Raw genomic sequence first — 23,520 nt, forward strand, 5'->3', positions numbered from 1 at the left:
TACAAATGTGAGTTTTTTTTAGGGCTACCTATTTACAACTTCTTAGCTGTTAGAATTTGTTGGGGGAAAAAAGTTTAATTAGTTCACATCCCAGCTCACTGACAAGCTCCTTACCTAAGGTAATCCTGCTATCTATCCACAGTGATGGTCCGATTTTAAAATATGGTAACTTAATAAAAAATCCTTCCAGCTGTTGTTTTTAGGACACATCATAGCATCATGGTCATGGTCAAACCTCCAGCGCCCCCTTCTGTTAAACATGTCTAATAAATGTAATGATGTGTTTGTGAACTCCCATATCCAAAATTGCATTATATAGAAGTACGCATACGTTTACAAAATCCAAGTAAACACTTGCATGAGTGTATAGACAGCTTTGAAAAAAATGCAGATGTTCAATTTAACTTGAATTAAACTAAACCTCACCTAAAAATTAATTGTTTTCAGGCATTTAGGCTCTTATCCCTTCAGCTGGTTCCACGAGGGGGCAGAATTCCACGAGAAAATCAGGCGGTAAGCCCTCCCTAGGTTGCTGAGCAACGAAGAGGACGCAAGAAGGAAGCAACCTAGCAAAACATTGGTACGGCTAGGCTTAGGAGTTAGACAGCTAAATACAGGTAATGCAAAAGATAACAAAGCTTCACTTTTACACATTTGCACCTTCGTGGTATCATAATGTTTTCTTATGAGGGGGAGAGAGGCTTGTCTATAAATGTGCATTTCAAATGACGTACTCGCATCTTACTTAGCATAACTTGCCCTCCTGATGCTAAACGTGACTTGTAATGTAGTTCTACGTTAAGATAGCTATCATTAGTGCTTTGGTCTCTCCTGTCCACATTGTCTCGGCCACATATTTGGTAACCATCGTGAAAAAACAGTAATTAACGTTGCTTTGTCAAACACTAGGGTAGCTATCGAGAGCTAGCTTGTTTTGTTAAGTTAACATTAGTAGCTAGATAGCTAACACACTATCATAGCTGACCTATTATAATTAATTATAGGTACCAAGCTACGCTATCTATGATGGTGTGCTAGCTAACTTTGTTATGTGATGTATACAGAGCTAGCCTAGCTAACTAGCCATCATAAGTATGTTATATAGCCTAAGGTTACTTCGACAATCGTGAATTGAAGTGAAGAAGTTGCTGTGATTTGATCAATGCCGTTACCATTTATTTCTAGCTAGCCAACGTGATCTAATAATGGCAAGCCAACGACCTCCATCCAGTAGACCGATGAGTCGTGGGTCTCTTGTACCAGGGACAGGAAGACCACCAACAACAATCAGACCACCACAGACAGCCATCCGAGTTGGGACAGGGGTAAGTAAAGTAAACCCCATTTCAGTGCCATTTATTTGTGACAATAGCCACGTACCCATGTGCTCACGTTTTTAGAGGCTCACGTGTTATTGTGATGAGGATAGGATTGATGATGATGATGATGATGATGTTGGTCTGACAGATGGTTCCAGGTACAGGTCGTCCGGGGACAAGAGGAGGTCCCATAGCCACCCCGGGTGTCCTGTCAGCCCAAATAAAGGTGGCAGACCGGCCTGTGACACAGCAGGGCCTCAGTGGGATGAAGACTGGAATGAAAGGTCACTTTCTGATATGTCTCTGTCCACTATTACGTCCTGGAATTCTGCTACATGATTATAACATAAAATCTCAGATAACGGACCATATATCTGTTTTCTGAATTGTGTATTTATTTTCAACAGGGCCACAGAGACAAATTCTGGATAAATCATACTACCTTGGGTTACTTAGGTTAGTGAAATGGTGTTATAGTTTATTGCTTTTTGTGGATAAGTTAATTAATCTTGAGTTGTTATTAATGCGGTATTAATAATATTTAGCGTATCCCTTTAAAACCCCCTAGGAGTAAAATCAATGAACTAACGACAGAGTGCAGCAAATTGCAAAAGGAGATTGACACCTTCAACCAGGAGAACTCGGTTTATCTTTCATATGAGAAAAGGTAAATGCTCTACTGATTGTTTGAAAGTTGTTTGAAAGATAACCCTAGGTTCAGGCTTCACCCCTTTCTCCAAAGTATTTTTTTTTATCGTGATTCTTCATCTTGCCATCTCCATTAGAGCTGAGGGACTTGCAGGTGAATTAAAAGATCTTCAGGGACAACTGGCAGATTACAATATGGTAAATGTGTGCTTGGAATTTCGAGAAACATATTGTGACTGCTCAGTTTTAATGAGAGATTGTAAGTAACTGATTATCTGAGTGCTGTTTTCATTGCATCTAAAACTGGGAACATAATGGCGTGTTTGAAATTTCAGCTTGTTGACAAACTGAACACCAACACAGAGATGGAAGAAGTTGTGAATGACTGCAACATGGTAAGTGATTTTCTTGGGATGGACATGTGTAGATATGTACTGAGTAGGATGTACGCTAGGATGTACAGTACATATTCTGTAGGATGCTGATTACTGATATATTCATATATTTATTTCTTAATTTTTTCAGTTGAGAGCCCAGAATGACAGAGAGGCCAAAAGCATGGATGTCATATTTACTGAGAGGAGAGAGTAAGTTTGATACATGTATACATTTTTTTTTTATTATTTCTCTTCAGTGAAAAGACTGGTGGCTTATAATAGCCCGTCAAATGTAGATTAATTTTCTGTTAAAGTGCTGAATAAGATAACACATTTACACTCACAGTATATCCGCTGCAGCAGTGACAAGCAGGCAGGGTTGCTTAAGAACAGGAAGTAAACATTAACGGTGATCATTGAACATCAGCATTTCCATGTGTTGGAATTTACCTGTTAAAGGTTAAATTCAGTGATGTCATCATACATACATCAACTTTCAAATACCAGAAATTGATCAGTCACATTCAGGTGTTCAATACAGTGTCCACCTAGGAAAACCTTTTTTGATATCTTATTTTCGACTGGCACAAAACAGTGCTCTCCAAAAATCTCATCGCAACACACCAAAACACACATACCCCTCACTTGCATCTTTAGGAATCATGAACGATTTCAGTTATGCTTTTAGTTCAGTTCCACTGCATGATGAGTGATACAGCATAGCACAGCGGTCTCTGCATGGCTTAGAGCTCTATCAGGTCACAGGGCCACTTGGATGTGGAGAGTTCATATCATAAATACAGACACATCCTCCTAGATGGAGAGAGCCTGTTCCAGACACTGTCCTACATATTCAGGTGATGGCTCACTTATTTTCAAAATCCCACGTGGAAGCCCTCTGCTGTCTCAGTTTGCTCGTCCGATTAGACATACCAGACATCACAGTTCCTCAGGATTCATTTTGGTCTTTGTAGTCCCCCGGCTCGATGTAGCGGTCCTCTATAAAGCCGTCCTCGTCTTCCATCTCGTCCTCCTGCATTTCGCAGTCCAGCCCCTCCTCCAGCTCATGGGCGCTGGTCTCCGTCTGCTCCGTCTCCAGGCTGAAGTTGGAAAACCGGCCCGTGGCCCAGACATTGGCTCCCTCCTCCTCGCGTAGGCGTTGGTGCCGGTAGTTGAAGAGCAGTTTGTACCAGGAGGGTGACTTCACGGCACACACAATGAGCACAGACGTGCTGAGGGCGATGACTACCACCCCAACCAGGAACTTCCAGGTGTTCCCGACCAATGGGATGCCCCCATTAGTGGTTCCTCCACCGCTGCCAGTGCCCTCACCACTCACTGGGTCTAGAGAAGAGAAACGGGACATTTTTTTTTAGTTCTTACAGTCTAAGGGACGATGCTGGAGTTTCGCAGGGCATTTTGTAGCAGTCCCATTCTACTGTTCGAATAGAATTTGGACTTTTGCAACATTTTCATACGCTTTGATAATAACACTTCTGGATCTTCCTACCTTTACTTGAGAGGCTGTCGCTGCTGCTTTTTGGTGGAGTACTGCTCTGTGTGCTTTTGAGTGTAGTGCTCAATGTAGTGACCGTGAGAGAAGGTGCCTTCGATGATTTTAAGAAACACACAGTGTCGTTTAGGATGCTTTTGCCAAGCAGTTCTGGTGGTGTCATACACGTTGCTTGAGTACCTGTTTGAAATACATATTCAAAAAGAATCAATTACAACAACATTCAACAACATGACAACAAAGTAATAGCAAACTTTGTATAGACCTCCCGTGTGCAGATAATAGTCTCTTGCACTACACTTTAAGGTCAGTAGATGTCAGCATCCTATTATCCAGCACTGTTTACTGCATAGTATAGACTGTGGACAGGACTGAATCCTACACTGAATTGTCACTTACTTCGTAGTATACCAGAGCTGTTAAAAACTCTCATGAGGCTGACAAACTCGCAAGAACACTCCCAGGGGTTGTCCTCCAGAACCAACCGATGTAATTTCTTTAGTGCTAAGACAGTTTCCTTCTCCAGATTTTTGAGACTGTTGCCCTGCAGGTGAAGTGTCTCCAGCCTAGGCAACCCTACCAACACCCCCCGAGGAAGTGACACTATGTGGTTGTAGGAGAGGTCCAGTTCTGTCAGGGAGGTCTGCCCAGAGAGGGCCGTGGGCTCCAGCACGCTGATGTTGTTGTGGGAGATGTTGAGGATCCTCAGCTCAGGGAGGCTGGTGAGGAGATTGGCAGGCAGGGCAGTGATGGCATTGCCGTCGAGATGGAGTTCAGTCAGATTCTTGTATGTGCTCAGAATTGCCATATCTTTGCCGGACAGTTCTATGAGGTTCTGACTCAGCTTTAGCTTAGAGACATTTTGGGGAAAAGTGTTTGAGATGTTTTTCAACATTTTGTTAGTGGCATCCACAGCGTCCTTAGAGAGAAGGGAAATAAGTTTCACTGTTTAGAGGAATAAACATGGAAGATAATCCAAATACCAGAACAGACGCTAGAATAGTGCATGATGTAGTTTATTTGAAGTAGTGCAGCCAAAATAGCATTGGGTAATCTAATGAAAGTTTGAGTTATGCCTCCCATGGTCGCATTTCATCCTTTTAATACAAGCCGTTAGTGTTTGTGTAGTTGGAAATGGCTAGATAGTGATGTTAAAGTGAGACTATCATGCCAGCAACAAGAGCTCTCTAAAGAACTGGTACCTGCGCGGTGTTGACCTCCACTGAATCAGTCGAAGACGACAGCGTTCCCATGCACAGCAAAAGCAGTATACTCAAAGCCATGATCCTCTCTGTACCTGCAGTCATGTCACAGAAAGGAAACAAGCCTCAGGACACGGCCACATCACAACTGCATCACACCCTCAGCACACAATCTCACCCCCCTCATCTCACACCACAGAGAAGGGTGCCAATCTCGATCACTCTCAAGGTGTTATGGTGCCGTCACAGAGTGCGCTAAGCTCGCTGTCCTCTTTGGACGCCGTTGTCAGTCGATCCACACTCGGAGTTGGTTTTTGTCGGCTGGAATTATGAGAGAACACCCCCCCCCCCCACCCCCACCCATACCCCCCCTGCCTCCTCCCCTGAAGAATAACGCATAACCCCTGCAGTAAAAGTACGTTCTTTAGAGAGCCACACAAAGAGTGTCTTTGTTTGTGAGTCTACTGGTTTATGAGGCTAACTCGCCTGTCCTCCGCTGCTCCAGCTCCATGCCTTCTCCTCTCTGCTCTATTTGTGTGGCTGTTGTTGTTATCTCCCACCCAGTCACAAAGACATCCATGGTCTCTGCAAACTGGCGAGGAGCACAAAGTGCCACTGTTTTTATTTTTATTTTTTTCTCCCCCCAGTCCTCACAGGAGAGATGTTTTTCTGCCTGGCGGATTAGCGGAGTGGTAGAGTCGAGGACAGATGTCCGTTTGATCTTGATGTAGCAAACATGGAGTTATTGCCATGCAGCTTGCCATCAGTGTGTGTGTGTGTGAGCGCTTAGAGAATCAGTGTCACATGTTTGCTGGAATCTCACCTTGTGTGTGACCATCTTAAGGAGCAGTAAGAAACAGTACTCCTTTGACTGTAGGGAATGACATAGGGCAACACATGTCCTAAGTCACCTCTATGAACATGACATAACTGTTGAATTCGCGCTGTACAGTGTCAGGGAAATCTACTGCCGTAATTATTGTCTTCAAGAAAACAATCTTGTGTATTGTTGACTAAGCAATTTGTGAATAATCTTGTAAAACAGGATAAGACTTCTTCAGAGTATTGACTGAAATCAAATTATCCACCACTGCTTTGAGAGAATAAATATCACAATAGGATTTAACGGTCTAAAATGGCAAAGGGTGTCTGGGTTGTAATTTAATTTAGGCTGATACAACTCCATCAATAGCAACATAGCTGCTTTCAAAGAGTAAGCAGATGAAAGGAAGCATATCAAACATCTTGCAAAATGGCAATCTCAGAAACGATGTAAAAGAACGGGGAAAGCATGACACTGTATCCGTAGACCCAAACAGTATGCCTGTTATCGTTCAGAACCTGACAGTGACATGTAACATAAAAGGCTGTATCATATTGAGCGACTCCAGAGCCCTCGTCTGTTAAAGAGTATACTCAAGCAGTATGCAACTCTTATCATAGGTCCACTTGTGAACTTGTTACACTTTATCACGACACTCCCGAATCCCATGTCTCCATACTACTTTCTGTTAATGGATACATACTGACAATTATCTAATATATTTAGCAATATATTTAGCTTCACAACACTGTGATTAGTTTGAAACTCCTAAATGTTTAAACGTGCCTTACCTTGAGGAAGAATATTTGTCCTGCTTAGAGATGTCTTACAGGAATGGGGCTTGCAAAAGACCTTTGGTCTCTGTAATAAAAAGAAGCCATAATGTTCTAGCTAAACATTGATCACATGAAGAAAGTTCACTGAGGTAGGTGAATTGTAAAAACAATGCAGGGCAAGAGCTGATAATCTATATATATATATCACAACCTACTTGAGGGAGTTACAAATCAGACTTAATGTCTTACAATTCTTATGTTTATATGTAGTTTACTTATGTGAAAGGGTGAGTAAGTATCCGTGTGCATGAGTAGGCCATTTCTATGTGTGACTGTGCTTTGAGAGATAAGGGGAATGGAATGTCTCTGGTGTGGTGTCAGAGTGTGAGAGCGAGTTCAGAGTTGCATTCTCTGCATCATTAGTCATCTGTTCTAAATTGCCAGGATGACAATTGATCATGGTGGTAGCCTGGTGATTCTCCTGACTCAGTGTGGCCCGCTCAGTGTAGACCCTCTTCTATCAGACTTAGGAGACTTAAACTGAGACTTCTTTTCTTCTAATCAGAGAAGCTAGTGGATCTTTCTTTGAAGCCATGCTCTCTCTCCCTTGGTGTTTACCATTGTAAAGAATAAAACCTTGTTCCTAAATGTTCTACCCATGCCTGACTGAGTCTCCATTTATCTGTGGTACAAAATGACTAGAGAATATAACTTTAAAAATATCTGTAGTTGTGTTTTATCAGCGGATCTATGAGGGGAAGTCCGTTTCAGTTATTCATTTTTTATTTTCCACTGCTTTTTTGTCAATGGCTCAGGAAAGATTCAGGGAAGCATTGGTATCTACGATCATCATGTGTGTTATTGAAGTTTTAGTTTTTTATTGTTGGGATGTGACCCAGGTATGCCTACATGTATATTTTGTAAAGTCAGGTGAGTGCGTCCAAAATACCTAAGCAATTAAACAAATGTCCTTTTTTTGTTGTTGGGTTCTAGGAAGGAGGAGATGATCCGAGCGGTGGAGGAAGACATAGAGAGGGAGAAACAGGCCGCTGAGGACATCATCAAAAAGATGTCCCCTGAAAAACAAGCCAAGTACGCTGACATGAAAGCCAACAATGAAGAACTGCTGCAGGTGAGAGACGTCATATAGCCGTCTGATAAGGAGAGGTGAATGATCCTTGTCACCGTCAAAAAGTACTTCTGCTTCCGCCTTGTCATATGTGGAAATGTCGGCGTAGAATGTTCCCTCGTTCTTTGAACCCTAAGTGCCCTCAGTAACCCCTCAGTCACAGCCAGCTAAATGCAAGTAGCAGACTCCTGCCTCCCTCCAGTCCTCACACTTAGCTACTGATTTATGATATGAGATAGGGAAGAGAATCATTGGCTCCAGCAAGCCTAGAGAACATGCTGATAGATTGCATGACAACCTTAAATTGATTTCCTGTTCTCCGTTTGATCTGTGTCCCTCTCTGTTCAGGAACTCGATGCTCGTCAGGAGGAGCTGGACGCCCTCATCACACGGAAGGAGGTGTTTGAAGCTGTGAGTTCAGTTCAGGCCTCAGATTCCTTTCACCAACGTGTCTGATCACAACCACTGTGACCTTTCCCACAAACACCACCACAGGCTGTGCACTCTGACAGTTTGAAATAACTTAGTCACAGGCCTAGCTCACCTGAAACCCATTGAATTCACTGGCCACTCAGATAGACAGTTTTGTCCCTAATGGCCCGAGCACAAAAAAAACCCTTTATTATGCCCTCTGAGTAGTTTACCCCACTCCTATACCCCTGTCTGTCTTTCCCATAATTGCTCTCCTGTCTATTTTCTGTCCTGTCTGTCTGTCTCTCTGTCTGTCTGTCGGTCTGTCTGTCTGTTTATGTGTTACTTTCTGTCATATGTCCTCTCCCAGGAGATGGCTCACTCTCAGGTGAAGCAGGAGGCCGTGCTGTTGCATGAGCGTCTGCAGGAGCTGGAGCTGCGACGGGACGCCATGCTGGCCGAGGACAAGAGCATGGGCTCCCCGCAGGAGGAGCGGGAGAGGCTGCTGAAGCAGGTGAGAAGCTCAGAGACTGTCTGTGTCTTGTCCTAGCCTAGAAAGATGAGCTTGGATTTCTCCAAACACCCCCCCCCCCCAAAGCCTTTCACATGTGTGTCACACAACTGTTTTAGAGAGAAAATGGTATTGAGAAAATGTGGAACTACCTGAGGTCCTAAAGAACCTGTTCTGTTGTTGTTGCCTGGGTCAGACCACGGATCATGAAAACATGCAGGCCTTGTTTTTTCTGTGGTTATTTCAGTGCTTGCCCTTTGCGAGTGGTGAGGCTGTGGGTGCTAATAGGGGACCGCACTGGTTTTATTATTTTCCTCAGTCATGACTCTGATGTTGGCTGCCAGCAGTTATCTGTCACAGGACTGGAGATAAAGGCTCTATTCATGATGACTGGCCTCAGAAAACCACGCTCAGATAATAACCTCTGAAGACTCATTTTGTGTCTGCGCTCCGTGGAAACTAGATATGAGTGTTGCTCTTTTGACACGTGGTTGTTCATCTACAGGTGAAAGAAGATAATCAGGAAATAGCGGGCATGGAGAGACAGTAAGTGTGAAGTGATATGCAGGCCGTTTTGTTCTGTTCTGTTGTGAACAGGGTCATGAAGACATTAAAGTGCATGTTGAAATAGACTGAGGGGCAAACCCCCCTCATTACACTAGCATCAGTAAGCTTAACTTTTTCTCAGGTTGACAGAAATGCGTGAGAAAATCAGCCAGGTCAACGAGGAGATGCGTCAGCTGGACAACGACTTGGAGGAGAGCCAAGGTGAGGCAGAGGCAGGTCATCCTTTCCCCGAACCCCCTCCAGAGCCACAGGGGCGTACCTTACTCCCATAAGGGGAGGAGGAGGTAGAGGGGGGCTTACAGGGTGGAGGTGTCAGAGGAGATTAGGAGGAGTGGAGGTGGAGGTGGAGGTGGAGGTGTGGGGGCTGATGTCAGGCTTGTTCCCCCACGTAAGACGCCAGGGTGGGGACGCTGCCAGGAGGCCGAGGCTGTGCCGTTTAAAAAAAAAAAAAAAATGTTACGATGACTAGCAGGCAATAAATCCCAACGAGTTTGGACGCTGTCCAGAAAGAAGTTCCTTTTGCTGGCCTCGGGCGTCCTGCAGTCCTCCCCGTGTCGGGGGGCTCCTGCCTGGAAGCGGCTCCCTTTAAGTGGCCCCACTGCTCCTGACCGGGACGCTGGAAGTGCAACACGCCGCTGGGAAACAATAGAGTTGAAGGGTGGGGAGGACCTGCCCAGGGCGGTGGAGGGGCCGAGGGGGAAAGTTTGCCTAAGGTGACGCAGATAGACAGAGTGTAGTCTTCTGTAAGAAGAGCACAAACACAAATCAGCTGGTGGTGAAGTGAAAAGCAGACACGATGAGCTGTGTGAATGCTGGTTCTCACCATAGACATATATAGATCTATAGATATATAGATCTATACTGTATATGTCTATGGTTCTCACGGTGCTTCATGCGCTCTCTTATCACCTCCTTATCTCTTTTGCTTTGCCTCCCTATCATACTACATGACCAGATGGTAAGAGACAGCACTAGGGCTCGGATCACCTCTTCTCCCCAGTACACTACCTTGCTTTTCCCTTTGTCTGTAGCCGTGAGTGTGACGCCCATACAGATATTTAGAGAGACAAGCGATTGCCTAGACACAGTGATCCCCAAAGCTGCGTAGAAACTATCCTCAAAGTTGTGATGGCTTGTAGATACAGTATGTCTTCTTTGTTTTTAGCAATTACATTGTGTAGCGTTCATAGCAGGCAGAGTAGGAGCAAGACACAGCCCTTCCATTTCCACTAACCAGCTTTGTGCTGACAGGGGAGCGAAGCCAGAAGTACAAGGAGCTGAAGAAGAAAGAGGAGAACATCAACAGTCAGTGGACTCCCTTCATCTTCTGCATGCGTAGTCTAGTGTGTGACGTGTCTTCTTCAGAGTCGCAAACTCTGCCGCTACGCTAATGGTGCTAACAGGTCTGGCTGTGTCTCAGGTTTCCTGGAGACCTTTGATGAAGCCAAAGCCCAGGAGCTGGAGCGCCATCAGCAGACCCAAGCCAACGTCGTGGCCCTTCTAGAACATTCCAGCAGGGTGAGTGAAAACCACAGACGTTAAGACTAGCCTGCGTTGACGTGTTTATAGTCCTGGCATTTCTGATGACAGTTGGTTTCAATCCACTTGAGGCTGTTGTTGTTTTTGGCTGCCTTAACTGCCTTAACCAAATTTGTGTTTTTTAAACCAAGTTTTTGGCATATGAACCAAATGGACAGGGATACATCTCAGTATCCCTCATGACACTTATCCCTCTATGTTTCACGATACACACTTCAAAAGGTTGTCCATGCCAGATCCCAAAAGCACTCATGTTAAAATCCCTGTCAGTCAAAAGTCCCTGGATGAGCCAGTGTTTCATCACATGTCTCTCTCTCTCTCTCTCTCTCTCTCTCTCTCTCTCTGTTGGGCAGAACATGACGCGCCTGCGGCAGATCTCATCGGTCACGGCTCACGAGTTGCGCTCCATACAGGAGGACCTCAGCTTCAAAGAGACAGAGATGTACAAGTCCGAGAGCACAGCCAAAGGCCTGTCCTCAGGTCAGACCCCCATAGCCTCACATTCTTCCCTCACATACTCCCCTCACATACTCCCTTCACATATCTGTCCTCAACAAAGAGCCAGAGTAGTATATACTTCTGGTTCATCCTAAATACTGTTGCCTGTATTCCATGGTTATCACTAGTGCTGTCAAACGATTAAAATATTGAATCGCGATTAATCGCATTTATGTCATAGTTAACTCAAAATTAATCGCGATTAATCGCAAATTTGCATCTATTCTAAATGTCCATTTGTTATTTTTTTTTCATATTTTTATTTTAATGCCCTTATCAACATGGAAAAGTGGATTGGCTTGCTTTATGCAAATGTTTTATTTTATTGAAAACCAACATTGCCAAACAGGGCGGTACAAAATGAAATTATAAAGTGCACATTTTAAGTAAACAAGGACTCAGCCTACAGTGCAGTTAAACCATGGCTTAATATATATATTTTTTTCAAGTTTGCTGGGAACATAGCAGTCAGGCCTCTTATTTCAGAAACAATGAACGGTAACAGTTAGGTTACCAATAAAAGGTAAGCCTACTACTTCTTTGCTTTCAGCCAGCTGCCTGTTGACATTTTCAGACAACAGTGAAGCTTTTGCACAACACAACTTTTAAAAGTAAACTTTCCATTCAGAAGCTTTTTATCATCCATTTCGCCGTATCGCGCTCACCATTCACTCAAACCGTAACGTTAGCCTACTACAACGTTTGCGAGGCCAAGAAAAATTCTCGCGTTAATCTCGCGATAAAAAACTTAACAGCGTTAAAATGGGTTTGCGTTAACGCCGTTAATAACGCGTTTAACTGACAGCAGTAGTTATCACTATATATTATGTTTGAGGACCCACTGAACTGTAACATTTAAAGCTTCTGTTGCTGATACTTCAGAGGATGGTATCTGTAAAGTAAACTATTGAATTATAATTTTGACAAATAAGGTTCAACTGCAGAGGCAGGTGTATGTCTGTGCTGTGTGTGTTGTGGCAGCGCAGTGGGGTCTTAGGGCGGTTTCACACTCGAGAGGTTTGGTCCAGACCCGTGTCCATTTAACTAGTTAGCTCAGCTCAGTTCAGTTTGCTTTGCTGGTGTGAAAGCTGCTTTCCAAACCCGAGAGCGGACCCTGGTCTGCCTGATTGAGAATGCAGACCGCACGCCAGAGTGCGTGCCAAAATAAGCAAATGCATTTCATTGCAATCACTATAAGATGCTATGTTTATGCTTATGTTTAATGTGAAATTATTAATCAACATGCAATTTTCTAAAACACTCATGACGACATCCGCCAGCCTATTTCTCCCAGACCAGTTCTCACTGGGATTCACAAAGGGAATTTGATGTTGTGAAACTGAAATGACTGTGTTTGCTGCTGTGAGGGGGAGCATACCCAGTAGCCTGGTCTAACCAGAGACTAATTTCCCTTGGTGAATCCCAGTCAGAATCAGAATTGTATTTAATTTAATTCAATTCAATTCAATTCAATTTTATTTATATAGCGCCATAACAATACAATTGTCTCAAGGCGCTTTACAGAGCCCAGAGCTTGAACCCCCTTAGTGCAAGCACAATGGCAAGAAAAAACTCCCTGTTAGTCAGGAAGGAATCTTAAGCAGAACCACGGCACATAAGGGGGGACCCATCTGCTTGAGGTTGGCCGGGTGGAGATTAGAAGGGGGGGGGGGGGGGGGTTGTGTGGCAGAAGGGGAAGGGAAACAACCACCGTTGTGCACAGCCTGCATTTGGTAGATCTACATAATATATATACAGACATCCGGTGGTAAATACATGATACAAACAAGACCAGTTTAGTGGGTATACACTACACACTAGGGTTACTGTTACAGGGGTAAGGGGGGTAGGGACAGAGAAACATGTCGGTGGTGGCAATAATATATATTGTATATAAATGTTAGCATAGGGTATGGGGTAGAGTAAGTGTAAAGCAGTCCGGTGGCGGTGGGTGCAATTTGCCGAAGGTTTCTACAGGTGGATCGGGTGAAGAGACTACAGCAGCGTCCCATAGCGAAGATAGTATAAATTAGGAGAGAAAGAAAAGAACAGAGTGAGTGGGAGTTTGGCTGTCCATATGCGTAGATGAGGAGTAGTGGGGGTGAGGAGCAATGTTTCCACATCCATCAGCAATTGGAACATGCTATAAGGGAGAGAGAACATTTTTGTTAGTAGACATTTATTTCAGAAACAGATAAGGAGATACCTTTGGCTAGTAGATTTGCAGTAGGCAATATGGCCATTTTATCAGTATTATTATAAGCATTAGCAATGTGATATGAAAGTAGAGAGAGAGAGAGAGAGAGAGAGAGGGAGAGGGAGAGGGAGAGGGAGAGGGAGAGGGAGAGGGAGAGAGAGAGAGAGAGAGGCTGCCTGGCTAGGTGTATAGGAATATTATTTAGTATATTATTTAGATTTTAGTCATAAGCTTTGTAGGGGTGCACAACAGTGCCCAATTTTCTGGTGACAGTCGAAGGACGCGCCGTATGCTGTACCCGGGATCTGTCGCACTCCTTCACGGTACAACATACGCTGTCTGTAGCCCAGTTTAGTTGATTAGGGGGGTATTGCATGTGTTTAGATTTGTTTGGTTTATGTAATAGGGTAAAATATTTAGTTGTATATGTTTTTTGAGTCTGCTAGCGGTTGCTATTTCGGGCGAAATTCGGTTTTCGGTTGGCTAATCTGTGGCTAATTTGCCTTTCCTTACAGTTTGGTGAACTGTTTTACCTTGTAATTTACCTTGTATTTACCTTCCCGTTGACTTGGTGGAGGATCCAAACAAGACCAGTTTAGTCATTCAGTCTTACAGCAGCACTGCCACTTAGAGTAGCGTTAGTGTTACAGCAGCACTGCCACTTAGAATAGCGCTACTGTTACAGCAGCCTAAGTAGCCCTGCTGGCTCTGGAGGATCCACCAAGTGGCCCTATGGCAAAGCATCACAGAAGTGAGAGACGAGAGGCGCGCCACCAGAATGGGCAGGGCAACCTCCATGCCGGGATTGGCCTTGTTGTCTCTCCCTCACTTTATTGCCAAGTAGGTTTACACCTACCTGGAATTTGCTCTGGTCAAGTCAAGTCAAGTCATATTTATTTATATAGCACATTTAAAAACAGCTCACGCTGACCAAGTGCTGTACACTTAAATCACAAAAAATTAAATATCAAAACAAATAGAAAACAGAAACAAAACAATTAGATCACAAAAAGTACTACACATAAGAAAAAGTACTACACATAAGAAAACAAAACCCACAATATATAAGATAAAAATATATCAGTGAGAACTGATCTGGGAGAAATAGACTGACCGAGCCAGACAACATGCTGCACTTGCACCCAGGCTACCGGCTATGCTCCCCTCACAGCAGCAGAGACACAGTCATTCAGTCTTACAGCAGCACTGCCACTTAGAGTAGCGTTAGTGTTACAGCAGCACTGCCACTTAGAATAGCGCTACTGTTACAGCAGCCTAAGTAGCCCTGCTGGCTCTGCAGCACTGACAGAATAAGGCTTAGAGGCTCTGCAGCACTGACAGAATAAGGGTTAGACGCTGTGCAAGGCCAGTAGGACAGAGACTAATGTTCATATCAAAACTAGTGGGAGTGTTTAGTGTACTACTTGAGCTAAGCAATTTGACATGGGAAGACTGATTGAGAAACTTTAAAATGAAAAGGTTGTGGAAAAGTCTTTAAGGTCCGTCCCCACTCCCGCTCCCACTCACACCACACCTGACTGAGGTCATTACAGGAGCGGTTTATAGAGCTCACCTCATGTAGATGATGGAATGCATTATAATCACTATAGTTACTAATCGTGTTAGCGCTGGTGGTTTATAGAGCTCACCTCATGTAGATGATGGAATGCATTATAATCACTGTAGTTACTAATCGTGTGGAAAGGCAGGAAGGGGCGGCAGGCATTCAGTGATCAGGTCCCCAGGAACAGGATTAAGAAACCCTGGGTCAGGGGTATGACCTATGACCTGAACTGCAGTAAGGCAGGTCTTACAGCAAGGCTAGTGTGGCACCCCATCGCCAGAGCAGGACGAGCCTCTGAGGCCGGAGTGTACCTGAGCCAGTCCCCCTTGAGCTCTGCCACCCTGCAGACTCCCTTCCGGCCCCCATTTCCTGCACACCCCCCAACCCCCAACTCCATCCCCTCAAACTCTTATTTATCAAATGAGCTGCTGAAACTGAGCCAAGAGGCTTTCCTTCCTTTGTGTTAGGCCCCTCCCCCCCCCAACCCCCTGTACATACCATGAACCCCCCCCAGCCCCCCCAAAAACATCTCTTATCTCATCAGGGCCACCGCAGAAAACCCGCCGCGACACTTCCGCTATTCGGACTATTCTAAGCCGGGGCCGCCATTGTTCGTTTTCACTTATTTATTTGGCTTTGCGGCAGCTGACTTTTCACAGCGCCGTAAAACTGGGGAGCTAATTGGTGCCCAGTGGTGGGGTTTGCTTTGAAGGCCCCTATGTGTTGCGGAGAGGTCTTTGGGTCTCTGTGTGGGTTTGAGGTATGCTAGGGGAGGTTTTAGCGCAGGGGAGCGGCGGAGAGGTACACCGAGGTGAAGTACACAGTATTAATAAACAGACGATTATCTGCTCAACACAACTGGGCATCCGCAACGTCCCTGTATAAATATTTTCGGTAACCGAAGCCAAGACATTCATCCCCCAAGGGTTGGAAGTCTGCAGAAATCCTTCGGGGTGGGTGGTGTGGGGTGGTGTAGCAGTTTGTGTGTATGTGAGGGGGTGGAAGAAAGGAATTGTAGTGTGTGTGTGTGTGTGTGTGTGTGTGTGTGTGTGTGTGGGTGTGCATCTGGTTTGGGGAGTGGGTTGTAGGGGTGTGTACGTGTGTGTGGTTGAGGGATTACAGTACAGGGGTGGATGTGTGTCTGTGTTTGTGCCTGGGGTGGGGAGTAGAGCAGAGGGGTTTGAGTGTGTGTGTGTGGTTGAGGGATTATATTCGAGGGGTGTACGTGTGTGTGTGTGTGTGTGTGTGTCTGAGGGTGGAGGGGGAGTTGTGCAGCCGGCGTAAAAGGCTAACCCCAGGAGGAAGCGGCAGAGAATGCACAGAAGTGCTGATGGGGCACTTTGTGAGTCTTTCGCCGCTCCGAGCGCTGCGGCCTCTGCAAACAGTGTGGCCGGCAGGCTGCCTATCAGGAGGAACCGGCCCACTTCCTCTTCCTGCCCCGAGAGTAGCAGGGGCAACAGAGCTCTGCCTCAGAGGAGGGGTGGAGTGTGTGTCTGTGTGTGTATGTGTGTGTGTGTGTGGGGGTGTTTGGGTGGAGGCATTGGGTGGGGGGTGTCAATAGACTAACAGACAGACTAGGGGACGGCTTGCAAGGATGTGTTAAGATGTTGTTGCAGTGTCATTGCCACAAAGCATAGGGACATGAAGCTTTGGTTTTGCAATCAGCATGCTTGGGTGGGGGGAAAAGAGGTGATGGAGGATTTCTCCATCAGCTTGTGTGGGGTCTGATACTAGCAGAGGGGGGATTGCAGCAAGTTTAGCAGTTAAGAGAATAAACAGAGGAAATTCAAAGCCAGCCACACAGTGGGTATATCTCATCTCAATCTCCCAGCTTTTGCATTCTTTTTATGGGGGTTTGACCGCCCAGTGCTTAACCATTGATCGTGCTGACATTTGCCAGAAGGGATTGAGTGGGGCCTCCATAGACTTGGCTAAGACTTGTACCGGAGGATCAGTTTTATATGGTTTGTGCAACGCAGCAAACAATAAAAGAATACGACTATGAACTGTAACGAAATGAAAAATGAAATATCCAGTGGAAAACTGAATCCCCTATCCTGAGCGCTGGGCTCCTCCAGCTGCTCCAGCCTTGCGGTGAATCTCCCCGGTGCTCCGCGAGGGCCGGGCTGATGAGTCTGGAGCCGCCCGCGCGGCTCTCATGTTCTAGCCGGGGGTTATGGCTCCGGTCACGGAGGTGGCTTGGGTGTCTTCCTCCGCGCATTAATAACGTGGCCGTTGTCCAGGTGCTTGCCTCGACCTCCACTGGGTTCGTCTCCTCACTTGCGCAATACGCAGAGGGTCCTCCGTGGCTTGGAGAAAAACGAAGACTTGCTCGCCGAATCCAATGTCAAAAAAGCAAATAGAAGCTCGTCGATCAGTGCCTGTCAGCAGAATTGGGGAGTTTTATGCGAAATGGCGAAACCAAGTGGCCCGGTTTCGTTTGAAAGGCAGCGCCTCCAGCACTGTTGGAAGTTAGGACTGAGGAGGCCTAGGTGAAGAGAGCTCTGGCCCTGCAGCTTGTGTCGGAGCTTTCAGCACTGTCTGGTGTGTCTCGGGTGTTCCCTGGCACTGGCGGTTGAGGCGTAGCGGCGAGGGCAGTGTGAACAGCAGCTCGAGTGACACATTTAGGGGGAATAGGAGCTCAGTTCTCCACAGTGCCGAGGTGCTGAAAAGGAGCAGAGTCGTATTCTTTAGGCGTAGGCGTAACGAGCTTGGAAACACCCCCTGTAGGCGCATACGTTAATTATGTGTGTAAGTGTGGGATTATGGTCATCATCAAGAGATGGTTTCCCCCCGTTGTTTAACCAAAAACAACAGTCATACAGTTTCCAAGGGCTGGTTAACAAATATGTACAAATATGTGTTGTTGTGCACAGGTGTTCTTATGTTTGTTTCTGGGTGTGTACTTGTTTGCATGTGTGTGTGTGTGTGTGTGTGTGTGTGTGTGTGTGTGTGTGTGTGTGTGTGTGTGCACTATAGAGAACCACCGGCTCCAGGAGGACCTGCAGAAGGTGGAGCAGCTGGAGGGTAAGATCACGTCGGAGCTGGACAGCCTGAGAGAGCGCATCCAGCACATGAACGACGGCCTGCAGACCTACAGCAACCTCGACGCCCTCAAGGCCACCGGAGAGGACAAGAAGAAGGTGAGGGGCCGTCCAGCTCTCTAACTCTATGCTGCCCGAGACCAGCCGTCCAGCTCTCTAACTCTATGCTGCCCGAGACCAGCCGTCCAGCTCTCTAGCTCTGTAACGGGGGACGCCGCGCTGCACGAGACCAGACGTCCGGCTCTATAACTCTCTAACATGGGACGCTGCACTGCCCTGGCTCTCAGGTCTTAGGGGGGGTTAGAGGGTGATGATTCAGGCCAGTGTTTCTCTCATTAAGGTGGTTAGTCAGTCTAATCATGTTCATAGTTAGCTCTACACACCTGATTAGGGTGGGAGTCAGTCTAATCATGTTCATAGTTAGCTCTACACACCTGATTAGGGTGGGAGTCAGTCTAATCATGTTCATAGTTAGCTCTACACACCTGATTAGGGTGGGAGTCAGTCTAATCATGTTCATAGTTAGCTCTACACACCTGATTAGGGTGGGAGTCAGTCTAATCATGTTCATAGTTAGCTCTACACACCTGATTAGGGTGGTTAGTCAGTCTAATCATGTTCATAGTTAGCTCTACACACCTGATTAGGGTGGGAGTCAGTCTAATCATGTTCATAGTTAGCTCTACACACCTGATTAGGGTGGGAGTCAGTCTAATCATGTTCATAGTTAGCTCTACACACCTGATTAGGGTGGTTAGTCAGTCTAATCATGTTCATAGTTAGCTCTACACACCTGATTAGGGTGGGAGTCAGTCTAATCATGTTCATAGTTAGCTCTACACACCTGATTAGGGTGGTTAGTCAGTCTAATCATGTTCATAGTTAGCTCTACACACCTGATGCATCTGATCAAGAGCACTGGAGGTATTTTGTGTGTGTATTTGTTGACTTAGGTGTGGATTGATATGACTTGGCTGTCTGCCAGTGGCTTTAATCTGTAGTCAGGCATGTTTCATCGAGTTTGCATCGAACAACACAGGCTCATTAGTGTTTGTAGCCGTGCATTCAGCCATGTTTTCACACACACACACACACACAGACGACAGACACACACAAACACATCACAGACATGAAGATAAGATCTGGGCTTTCACATTTTCACACCTCTAAAAAAAAAAAAAAACCTCCCGGCGTTCGGAAAGCCTGTGCCACCATCTGCTACGGGAGATTTGGGGCTGGTTGAAGACGGCCACCAGATAAAGGCTCCCTCTCTCTGTTCTCAGACTCTGGTTCCAGGCACAGGCACAGGAAGAATATTCATTCCTCAGCCACCTTTTCCTCTGTCTTGCGGGAGAGGCGCCCTGACAGACGTATCCGACGTGCTCCCGCTTCCCAGGCTGCCTCTCCAGCAGCAGATAGCAGCGCAGTGTAAACACCGATAGGCCTGTTCCCGCCCGCCAGACAACTCACAGGAATGTTTCCATAGGAACCGGTGTGTGTGTGTGTGTGTGTGTGTGTGTGTGTGTGTTTTGGGTGCATGGGTGTGCTCTGCCGGTGTGTGTGTGCTTTGTGCATGAGTCTGTTTGTGTCTGTGTGGGTGTGTTTATGCGTGTGTGTGTTTGTGTGTGTGTTTATGCGTGTGTGTGTGTTTGTGTGTGTGTGTGTGTGGCAAGGCGGAGGGGGCCTTAAAAGCATCTCTTTGCTTTATCAGAGAAAAGACTTAGAAATGGGAATGGGGGTGGGTTTGAGGGGGCCTTTCTTCGACAGGATGCAGGTTTCTCTGCAGTGTTTGACACCAGGAAGACATGTTTCTTCCACTGAAGAGCTCCTGACTAACCCCCCAGAGTGCTGGGCTCCTCCTAGAGCCTCCCTGGCTCCTGAGAGTCCAAACACACACACGCACGCGCGCGCGCGGTCGTGCAGATGCACTCTCAGGAAACAGTCGTCTCCTCTCCAGGTTTTGATTTACGAACGTCACGCATCGTTTGTTTGTTGTATGGGCAGGATAAAGAATAATGAAAGTGTTATGATTAGAAAGTGAATAAATTGATAAAAGCAAAAAGAAATGTAATGTGACTGGATTGAATATGAGCTGTTTCTTTTTCGAGAATTCGATAAATTACATCTATTCTCCTTACTTGGCCTCCCCATCTCCTCTCTCTCTCTCTCTCTCTCTCTCTTTCTCCCATCTCTTTCGTTCTCTCTCTCTCTCTCTCCATCTCAGAGGTTGCAGGAGGAGCAAGTCTCCCTCACCACGCGTAGGGACACCTTCAAAAAGGTGATGGCGAAGATGAACCAGGAGTATGAAGCTCTTAAGACCCAGCTTCAAGAGAATGAGACCCACGCTCAGGTGACGCTTACTGCCCCGCCTCCCAGTCCCTCAACACTCAAGTCATCACGCTGAACACTCACACACACACACACACACACACACACACACACACACACACACACACACACACACACACTCACTCACAAACACACACACCCCCACAGCTACACAGTCCCTCCGCTCCCGTCCCAGCTCTAGTCAGTGTTTGTGCTAAACCCCCCTCAACTTGTGTCCTCACGAACATCCTCTGAATGCATCTAGAGGTGAACACAGCATGGCCGATCACATGAAGTACGATAGAGTTTATCTCTGTATAGAAACATAGTAAAGGCCTCCCATCATCACCTGGTGCCAATCAGTAACTCTGCCCTGTGGCTCCAGAAGCTGCAGTAATGGGTTTCCATAGGTTAACGGGGCTTTCACAGACAGTCTTGGCAAGAGCAGGAGACTATCAGCCAGAGGAAGCAGTTTTTGCGCAGGCCAGCAGATTGTCCCAACTAAAGGGCCGTGCTGATAGAGGAAGGATGGAACTGACCCCAGATAATCCCTGCAGGGGTCACAGGGTCATCTGACGTGACTGAGACGGCCACAGGCTCCAGGGGTGACCCCACATGACCTGCACTGGTTGATGTGCGATGGTGGTGGAGGAGTTTTCGGGCCACGGTTGCATTTGCAGGTGTGCAGATGAAGAACTTCTATCTCTCTCTAATGTGTGCGTTTTCTCTCTCTGCAGCTCACTAACCTGGAGAGGAAATGGCAGCACCACGAACAGAACAACTTTGTCATGAAAGAGTGTATCCTTTTTTTTGCCATCCCAAAACTGAGTATTCAAGACCGCATCACAAAAGCACGACACTGAACTCAAAACAGCAAAACTGAACCTTTAAGATAGTGGCTGCAGTGTTACATTACAAAGTGAGTCTGAATGTAGTCAGAATCAGGTTTTATCAGAATCAGAATCAGGTTTTATTGGCCAAGTAAGTTTGCACAGGAATTTGACTTGGTAAAGTGGCTCTCAGTGTGCTTACACAGAATATACATCACAACACAAAACAATACAAACAGTGCAACGGTCTAAGAAGTCAAATAAAAGTATATACAAGGAGGAATGCCTATGTACAGGAGCTGTGAATTTTAACACAACAATAGTGCAAAGAAGTGGAGAGTCCAAGAAGTGCAGGGATAAATATTTGACGGTATGAGTATGAAGGGTGAAATAAATCAATATGATTTCGGGAGTAATTGTACAGTGGTTATTATTAGTCTGTCAGTGTAACCATGTTGAAGAGGGCAGAGCAGATGAAAGCTGCCCTGTGCATGTCTGTGAGGAACAGTCTGGTAATCTATGGCCTGATTCAACCCTCAATCTTCCTCAACTCAACTCCTGCTTCCAGTCATTGCTTCCAAAGGCATGGAGAGTGACTACCGTCCCGTGGTGAAGACCGTCACCAAGCAACTGAGTGACTACAACAAGATCCTGATCGAGGTCCTGCAGGGCAGCCGTGGCTGAGAAACCCCCTACTTCCTGTCTCTGACAGCATCCATTACGGCTCCGCCAGTCTGTCCCCGGACACTTCCTGTGAGAGACAGGGCCGTCCCTTAATTACCACACTACTCCACATTTAGAAAGATCCGCTATATGGATGTACATCAAAGTTGTCTTACATGCATACTATATGACTTAACTGGTGTCAAAACTGGTTGAATTATTATACATAAAACGCAACTACAATGAACTGCTATGAAATTCATTTTATACCTCCAAAAAATATAAATACATGAGTATCATTTATGGATTGTATTATTAATATTTATATGTATATTACAATATTGATTCAATAAACATTTTTGTGAAAGAATGCCTGTGGTTTTATTCCTTTGAACTGCTGTATTTGATTTGATGGATCTGGTCATGGGAAGGATATAGTGATAATAAAGACTTTAGTCTTTAGTGATGCTGCACAGAGACAGGGCAGAACGGGAGGAGTTGTCAGAGCCAGGTCTTGCTTCATCTGTCCGGCCCTGCCAGTACTTGAGGATTTAGCGTGAAATGTGGTCTGCCAGAATTGGAGTTGGAGTGAATCTGAGTTGTTTTTTGTTTCTCCCTTTGTGTGTGTGTGTGTGTGTGTGTGTACCCATGTGTGTGTGTGTGTACCCATGTGTGTGTGTGTGTACCCCTGTGTGTGTGTGCGTGTGTGTACCCATGTGTGTTTGTGCGTGTGTGTACCCCTGTGTGTGTGTGCGTGTGTGTACCCATGTGTGTGTGTGCGTGTGGGTACCCATGTGTGTGTGTGCGTGTGTGTACCCATGTGTGTGTGTGCGTGTGTGTACCCATGTGTGTGCCAGGTCTTCGGCATACCGCTGCTAAGCAGTGTGGTCCAGAATGGTAGCAGGGGTTAACGGTGGGCAGGAACTGGGCCTGCTGATAACACTATTGTTTTAATGCAATTGGTTTCCGCCGAGCACTATCACAGTAGGAGGCCCGGCGTTTCCCAACCAGTGCGGCCTCATGCCCTGCCCAGCTCTGTGTGTGTGTGTGTGTGTGTGTGTGTTAAATTAAATTTACTTAAAAAGGTGTGAAACACCATTGACATTGGATGTCGTACACAATTAGTGGTTATTTGTCATTGCCCAAAATCCATTGCTGAGACAAGTTGCCATTCTCACTCTGAAGGCTGTGTTCATAGGAACGGCACGACCCATCACATGTTGCCCAGTCTCTGACTCTCCTTAGAGTGTGATGCCGGGAGTAGGACAGGAACAAGAGAAAGGAAAAACACAAGTGTAAAAAGTCTCAGAATGAGACGGAGAAGCGAGTGAGTGAGTCAGTGTGGAAAAATTTGTTTGTGGATGTATGAGAAAAGGAAAAGTAAAGATAAAGAACAATTGTCCATGAGGAGATCAGGGCGGGAGGGGGGGGGGGGGGGGGGGCCTGTGTGTTTGTCCTTAGTCGGGATGACTAGAGGTGGGGGGATTTCCACCGCAGCATAATAGCACTGCAATCAGGGCCAATAGGCACCCAGCAAACCCCAGTAGCGGCACACTGGCTTCCTGTAAAACTGTCCTTTAA

At 46.0% G+C, this 23,520-nt stretch overlaps 2 protein-coding genes across 3 annotated transcripts; one reads left to right on the forward strand and one right to left on the reverse strand.

Moving 5' to 3' along the window:
* The first annotated feature begins 457 nt into the window (after positions 1–457).
* ift74 (intraflagellar transport 74) lies at positions 458–22,309 on the forward strand. 2 transcript variants are annotated; one of them, XM_031577851.2, is made up of 21 exons: positions 458–617; positions 1,186–1,325; positions 1,468–1,603; positions 1,727–1,775; positions 1,888–1,986; positions 2,105–2,165; positions 2,303–2,362; positions 2,493–2,554; positions 7,652–7,790; positions 8,136–8,198; positions 8,569–8,712; positions 9,215–9,255; positions 9,398–9,477; positions 10,232–10,234; positions 10,528–10,581; positions 10,697–10,794; positions 11,169–11,295; positions 18,054–18,217; positions 20,343–20,468; positions 21,184–21,244; positions 21,845–22,309. In XM_031577851.2, exons 2-21 carry the CDS (start codon positions 1,206–1,208, stop codon positions 21,958–21,960), a joined length of 1,803 nt encoding a protein of 600 aa, XP_031433711.1. In that variant the 5' UTR covers positions 458–617; positions 1,186–1,205; the 3' UTR covers positions 21,961–22,309. The 2 variants fall into 2 exon arrangements, with proteins under 2 accessions (XP_031433711.1, XP_012685661.1); XM_012830207.3 differs by lacking the exon at positions 10,232–10,234.
* Positions 2,453–6,848, reverse strand: LOC116222852 (leucine-rich repeat-containing protein 19). Its single transcript, XM_031577852.2, has 5 exons — positions 6,674–6,848; positions 5,060–5,154; positions 4,257–4,776; positions 3,855–4,037; positions 2,453–3,688 (listed from the first exon to the last, which is right to left on the reverse strand). Exons 2-5 carry the CDS (start codon positions 5,138–5,140, stop codon positions 3,294–3,296), a joined length of 1,179 nt encoding a protein of 392 aa, XP_031433712.1. The 5' UTR covers positions 5,141–5,154; positions 6,674–6,848; the 3' UTR covers positions 2,453–3,293.
* Positions 22,310–23,520: the final 1,211 nt, after the last annotated feature.

Source organism: Clupea harengus, chromosome 12 (assembly GCF_900700415.2).
Source record: "Clupea harengus chromosome 12, Ch_v2.0.2, whole genome shotgun sequence".
Classification (NCBI taxonomy): domain Eukaryota; kingdom Metazoa; phylum Chordata; class Actinopteri; order Clupeiformes; family Clupeidae; genus Clupea; species Clupea harengus.

What these genes read in the sequence shown, in the direction of transcription:
- ift74 (XM_031577851.2), top strand. Translation starts at nt 1,206, where the DNA reads ATGGCAAGCCAACGACCTCCATCCAGTAGACCGATGAGTCGTGGGTCT. An exon ending in GATGAAGACTGGAATGAAAG is followed by an intron (nt 1,604 to 1,726) that starts GTCACTTTCTGA and finishes TATTTTCAACAG; the next exon opens with GGCCACAGAGACAAATTCTG. An exon ending in ATAGCGGGCATGGAGAGACA is followed by an intron (nt 9,256 to 9,397) that starts GTAAGTGTGAAG and finishes ACTTTTTCTCAG; the next exon opens with GTTGACAGAAATGCGTGAGA.
- LOC116222852 (XM_031577852.2), bottom strand. Translation starts at nt 5,140, where the DNA reads ATGGCTTTGAGTATACTGCTTTTGCTGTGCATGGGAACGCTGTCGTCT. An exon ending in TGGAGGTCAACACCGCGCAG is followed by an intron (nt 4,777 to 5,059) that starts GTACCAGTTCTT and finishes CTTCTCTCTAAG; the next exon opens with GACGCTGTGGATGCCACTAA. An exon ending in CGACAGCCTCTCAAGTAAAG is followed by an intron (nt 3,689 to 3,854) that starts GTAGGAAGATCC and finishes TCTCTTCTCTAG; the next exon opens with ACCCAGTGAGTGGTGAGGGC.